Below are 6,079 nucleotides of genomic sequence, written 5' to 3'. Positions count from 1 at the left end.
ACACTGGTTAGTTTGACGGTGGTAGGTACAGAAGACCGTAGAGATTTCGACACAAGGCTGGTCACCACAGAAGAAGGTTGAGCCGAGCCGACCCATTGCCGACCATTGGATCATAGATATGGAATGAATAGATAAAGCTATTGCAATTGTATATTGGTTATTTATTCCTTTAGAACAGTTAAAATTACTGCCATTGAATAGTTGATGAAGCCAATGTGTAAAATGAAGATTCATTTCATGTGTGGATGACGCAATGATAATGGGAAGGGTAAGCTATTTGTGTAGTGGGAATAACCTTTCTATACGTTCTTATTCTATGTCCACGTTCCTACTCCCGGAAGTCAGAAGTCGCTGCTTTTTCCGTCACATTCCCTACAGCGCGAAAACTGCAATGTACTTCCACGTTTGAACCGAAAAAACACTCTGAAGGTGAGCTGAATTTAAAGCATACATACGGCTGGAGATTACTGCCACTGACGAAAAACATTGTTGTTTTGCTGTACGCAGGAGTACTCTCTTGTGCAGCGAGTGAAACACAGCAACGTAGCATATAGGGTATACTTAACGTCATGTTGTTAGCTGGCCTGCTGAGTTGACCGGTAACGTTAACCGAGCTAGCTAGCGTTGTGTGTATAACGTTAAGTTAACGTTGCTTCTCCTTAACATCAGGGCTTTAAATGTTGTTAGCTCGGTAATGTGGAGTTTTCCTACATTTATTCTTAAGCGTTAACTTACAGTGGTGTTTAAAACATAACGTCAGTAACTTTAAGTTACTAAATCTGCAATTTAAACTTAAATAACGTTACCGTTACTTATTCGCCCAGAGTTCCCAGTCCATTTTCGTGCCAAAGCTCTGTAACTAACGTTATACTGGACATGTTTAGGCTACGCTCTTCTTTGGCCCCATTTCCACTGGTGCGGTAACTTGCATCATAAATTTCATTAAAGCAAACTGATTTGCCTGCAGAAATAAGTGATTGACATAATGATGGCTTGTCTGTAGAAACATTAACGTTACTGTTCAAGTAATGTACTGAAGTCAATGGCTTGTGCCAGGTGAATGTTAGACTGCCAGTAAAGGCAAATTTATTTGTATAACGTTAGCACCTTTCAACAACAAGGCAATTCAAAAGGTTTTGCATTAGACATAAAGGCATTAAGACAAGATATAGAAGAAACACAAGGCAATATAAAAGATGCACTAACAGGATTTAAGTTAAATGATTAAAACAAAGTTAAACAAAAGATGACAATATGCTAAAATATAATAAGAGAAATGAAACAGTAGAATATAAATGAATTGATCTTGCGGTGGCAAACGAATATCTTAAGCCTTGATATAAAAGAATTGAGAGTTTTCTGTGAGTTTGTTCCAGATATGGGGAGCATAAACACTGAATGCAGCTTCTCCGATTTTAGTTTTGACTCTAGGTACAGTAAGAAGACCATCCATCCATCCATTGTCAAGTGCTTATCCTGCGGACAGGGTCGCGGGGCAGTAAGAAGACCTGTACCAGACAATCTCATTAGAGTTGCACGATCTCCATGAAATAAACGGAAAATTGTATACTTTCTGCAACATTTGTGATATATTGTGCAATGTGATTTTGCGATAACAGTAATGAGTCAATATATTGTGCAACCCTAGATCTGAGAGGTCTGGATGGTTCAAAACGGTGCAGCAGATCAGAGATGTATTTTTGGCCCAATGTCTTTTGCCTTTTATAAACCAAAAGTAGAATGTTGAAGTAAATCATTTGACTCACAGGAAGCCAGTCTAAAGATCTGAGAACTGGACTCATGTGGTCTCTAGCAGCAGTGTTCTGAATCAGCTGTCTGATTGACTTTTCAGAGAGATCCTGTAAAGACAGTGTTAAAGAGTTTGAGTCCCAAAAATTTTTCTAAATCTTGTTGAGTGGAAGTGTGTAGACGTGGAACAGAAGATGCCCAAGAATGGTGAATTGTTATGAGCTTCCATTGTTGAATATGCAATTACAGATTGACACAAAATAGTTACTGTCCCTTAAATAGGATTCCTATTCCTATTTATTAAGTTATTAAACAAAATGGCAACCCCACCTCCTTTCTTATGCACTTATGAAACTGAAGTTGGAGGGGATGACTCAGTAAGAACTGCTGCACTGTTGTTAGGCTCAGTTTCAGTTTAAAACATCAAATCAAGGTTGTGCTTAATAATTATATCATTAAATAGTATTTGCCTGCCAAAGACCTGACATATAATAAAGCTTTAGTATTTTAAAAGTTCTTTGCTACTTAAATTATCTATTTTTTTTTTTTTTGAAGACTGTGGCTGACAAGTAACTGATATCATGCTTGATAAATCTGCAGATTTAGTCAATTACATTTTGTTCTCTTTTGACTGAGCCGGCTTCAGTCAAAAGTACATAACGTGTAGATAATCACTTCTAACCACTAGGAACAGCTCACCACTGTCTTGTTAACTTTTTTGTAGTGCAATACTTTTTGCACATTTCGCTAAAATACCTCACTTAGTAGCTGCAAAGTGCAAACTGACAGCAACTTTAAACTCAAATGTCACATTCAGCAGATCAACTGATTCTAACGCTAACCACGATAAACCTATTCTTCTGTGTAGCTGCAGCTGAATTTTAAGATGGCATTGTGAATTAGAAGTCACTATTTGTCTGATGTTTGATATCTTCTTCAGTTGATCTCACAGTGAAGTGCTTTGGCACATCCTGTCCTGTTTTCAGCACTGCTGCTGATTTAAGCCATGTGTTCTCTCTTTCTCTGTTTCTGTTGCTGTCTCTCAGAAAGTGAAAATGTCAAAGATAGACAAGATGAGCATCCTAGGGGTAAGGAGCTTTGGGATTGAGGATAAAGACAAACAGGTCATCTCTTTCTTCAATCCTCTGACTGTGCTGGTTGGACCCAACGGAGCAGGGAAAACGGTATGAGAACATGTTTTGACGAGAGCAAAGGTTGACTGTGAAGCGTGACCTGTAGAGAATGAACAAGAAAGTTGACAGTATGCCTTTGAGATGACACATGTGCATTGGGATTAGGCTAGCTGGTCTGATGGTTTGTACCCTTTTTGTATTTTGCAAGTAGCCACAGCCAATGTTGGATAACATATTTCAAAATTAAAAGTGCAACTTTCATTTTTCTCGTTGTAATTCTTACCATCTGACCCCTTCCGTTTCCAGACTATTATTGAGTGCCTTAAATATGCAACAGCAGGAGAACTCCCCCCTGGATCTAAAGGAGGTGCTTTTGTTCATGATCCAAAGGTGAGCTTGCTCTCTTGTATCAGTGGTTTACCATAGCTGGCTTTATTATCATTATTTATTTTATTTTATTTGGAGGAAATTTCTTTGGCATGTCAGTATCCTCAATTCTTTACTGCTAGTTATGCAGTGATGTTACAGTCTCCACCAGTCCCATATTTGTATATTCATACTTCGAACAGTCAAAATGCCCCGTTTCTTACATTTACTGTAACACTGAAAATATTGTATAAAAATAACAAATATTTTATGAATTAAATTGCTTGAATCCACCCAACATTTCAGATTATAAAGCGTTACATTTAAGCTGATTAGTCTATGAATTTCACTGTTTCGCTCGTCCTCATTCCAGAAACAGAATACTTACTTAAAATGAAGCAATGACTTCTAACTTATTACGACTTTACCATTACAACAAGCTCATTTGTATGTTTGTATTGTCTGTACTATTTTAATCCTAACTAGGGCTGGGACACTGCATGCTGATTAGTATTGGGGAAGATGGTGGTCTTAGGAACATTCTTAAAATCACAACGTAGTCACTTGGTCCCGTGGGGTTGCTCTGCGCTCCGGTGGAGACAAGCGCTCTGCGAGTAAACGGCAGGCGCTCTATGGATAGTAACCATCTTATTCAGTAAACAGTAATAGGGGTGGTGAAGGTGCATAGATAAGATGCTTGCCTTTGGTGTGGGAGACCCGGGTTCGATTCCCACTGTGAGACATCCACCATTGTGTCCCTGAGCAAGACACTTAACCCCTTGTTACTCCAGAGGCGTGCGACCTCTGACATGTATAGCAATTGTAAGTCGCTTTGGATAAAAAGCGACAATAATATAAAATGAATAAATGTAAATGTAGATTCTCTTCTAATGACTTGTGCTCCGCGTCACGTACAAAAAGTTCAATTGAGGTGACCCATTCAGCTCATTTTAACAGGGACACTTGCTACTGAACACAGAATGTTTATGCTGCTCCCTGATAAAAGAAAAATATTTCTGCTGATACCTGTTCAGAAAAAACAACAAGAAAACAGATTTATATATGTTAACCTGTTGCTCAGAAAGTGCCTGTTATGATTGTGGCTCTTACAGAAACTTCCTAACCAGCAGATCCTATCCTAACTGCTTGATAACCATGGTTAATAACGAACTGTTTTAGGAAAAAGGCCATTACAGATTAAAAGTCAATATTCCTTTCCTAACTAAAGATAGGAAACGTGTATTACAGATGCATCCTAACACCGTAAAATCTTAAACTCTCCTAACCTTAGGTGCTGTCTTGTTGAGCTGTCCTAATTTTTACTTTTCCACCAGTTAGTGTTAGCTAACTCGTTTAATCCACACGGCTGCTCTTTTATTGCTTTTACAAAATCAACAAAATGTCAACAGGCAGAACTTAATTGATTCTACCGATGCGTTTGATGACAAAACACTTAGTAGAAAGGCTGTAGGTGATGTAACGCTGGATAACGTCTCAATATAACATAATGTAATGGCTTGATGTAATAAAACCTATCCAAATGCAAGTCTTTGATAGGAGGACATCGTTAAATTCAAGAAATGCATGAAAACATGATGACGTTAGCCCGCAGTCTTTATTATTATTATTTTTTTACCTTCATTATTAACTTTCCCGAGCAGAGTACGGGTTTCTGCCGTGGTCAGTAAAAGGAGCACAGGAGGATCCACCAGCGGTTTTCCTCTGCTCTCTGGACACAACTGCTGCCTTTCTCTTCGTATCACTTGTTGATAGACTTATTTTCTTTTTGACAGAATCAGCGCTATTTAGCCCACTCTCTCGCTTTATCTCCCCAGATAAGCGTTATGTGAATTTGGATTTCTAGACGGAGGTTACCAACACCTCTGAACTGAAGTTCAATGAAAGTTGTTGTTTCTGCTCCATTTTCAATGTGTTTCATTTAAAAAAAGGCCAAAAAACAGCGATTAAAAGCCGTTTAGCTCAGCGAGATGAGCAAAGTGGCATCGGTGGCTAGGTAACAGACATAAAAGTTGATAACTGATGTTGGATTGAGTATTTAGACCTGAGATAAGATAGGATGAAGTAAGATAAGATAGGATTCCTAAAGTTAGTTATGATTTGCTTCTGTAATACCAAATGAGAAAAATCCTATCTTAGACTTTTCCTATCTCAACTTGCATCATCTTGTCACAAGATCTCTGACGTAATTGCTGACGTAATCTGCACTCTGCGCATGCGTTGGCGTCTGTAGCCACCTGTCGGAAGCTCCGTCTTAAACCGAACTCTTATCCAGTTTTAATCCACTCTTTTTCGTTACATTTTTTATATCCTTTTTATTTAACTTAACTTTTTAACTTAAGTTTTACGTGGGTTAAGGATTTTAGCCATCCGACATGGATTTTAAGCTAGATGACCCGTAAAAACGCGATCAACGCTACTGATCGCAACAAAGCTCCGGTGACTATGCTAGCCGAAATAACTCTGCCCCATGAGGACTGCACGCTCCTTAAGAAAGCGAACAAAAAGATTGCTGACCTTATGGAAGACATCCGACGACTTTCAGAGGAAATCAAAGAGAAAGATTCCCTGCTGACTGGCTTTATGGATGTGGCTTCAGTACAAGCCAAACAGATTGTTTATCTTAGCGCAACCGCTAACATCCAGGACACCGTGTTTTGGGACCCCTCTCGCCTTCCCAGGCTTTCATCCTGCTCGACTCCAAAGCATCAGTCAACCTGGGCTGAAGTGGTGGTCCGTGGCTGCAAGAGAGGCTCGGATGGGGCTGCCTCTCCTCCGCACATCGGCCTCTCCAACCGCTATGCAGCCCTGTC

General features: G+C 39.3%; 1 protein-coding gene across 4 annotated transcripts in view; it reads left to right on the top strand.

The window, feature by feature from the left end:
• The first annotated feature begins 293 nt into the window (after nucleotides 1-293).
• Nucleotides 294-6,079, top strand: part of rad50 (RAD50 homolog, double strand break repair protein) — a 34,583-nt gene continuing 28,797 nt past the window's right edge. The window contains exons 1-4 of one of the 4 annotated variants that reach the window (XM_046040164.1): nucleotides 379-429; nucleotides 1,420-1,431; nucleotides 2,796-2,933; nucleotides 3,189-3,272. In XM_046040164.1, the coding sequence (XP_045896120.1) occupies nucleotides 2,805-2,933; nucleotides 3,189-3,272 (213 nt within the window). In that variant the 5' untranslated portion in view covers nucleotides 379-429; nucleotides 1,420-1,431; nucleotides 2,796-2,804. Of the gene's footprint in view, nucleotides 430-1,419; nucleotides 1,565-2,795; nucleotides 2,934-3,188; nucleotides 3,273-6,079 lie in introns of those variants that run through there. The other 3 variants (XM_046040162.1, XM_046040163.1, XM_046040165.1) reach the window with 3 other exon arrangements.

This window comes from Micropterus dolomieu, linkage group LG23 (genome assembly GCF_021292245.1).
Source record: "Micropterus dolomieu isolate WLL.071019.BEF.003 ecotype Adirondacks linkage group LG23, ASM2129224v1, whole genome shotgun sequence".
NCBI classification, from domain to species: Eukaryota; Metazoa; Chordata; class Actinopteri; order Centrarchiformes; family Centrarchidae; genus Micropterus; species Micropterus dolomieu.
This window is presented reverse-complemented; position numbering and strand designations above follow the sequence as displayed.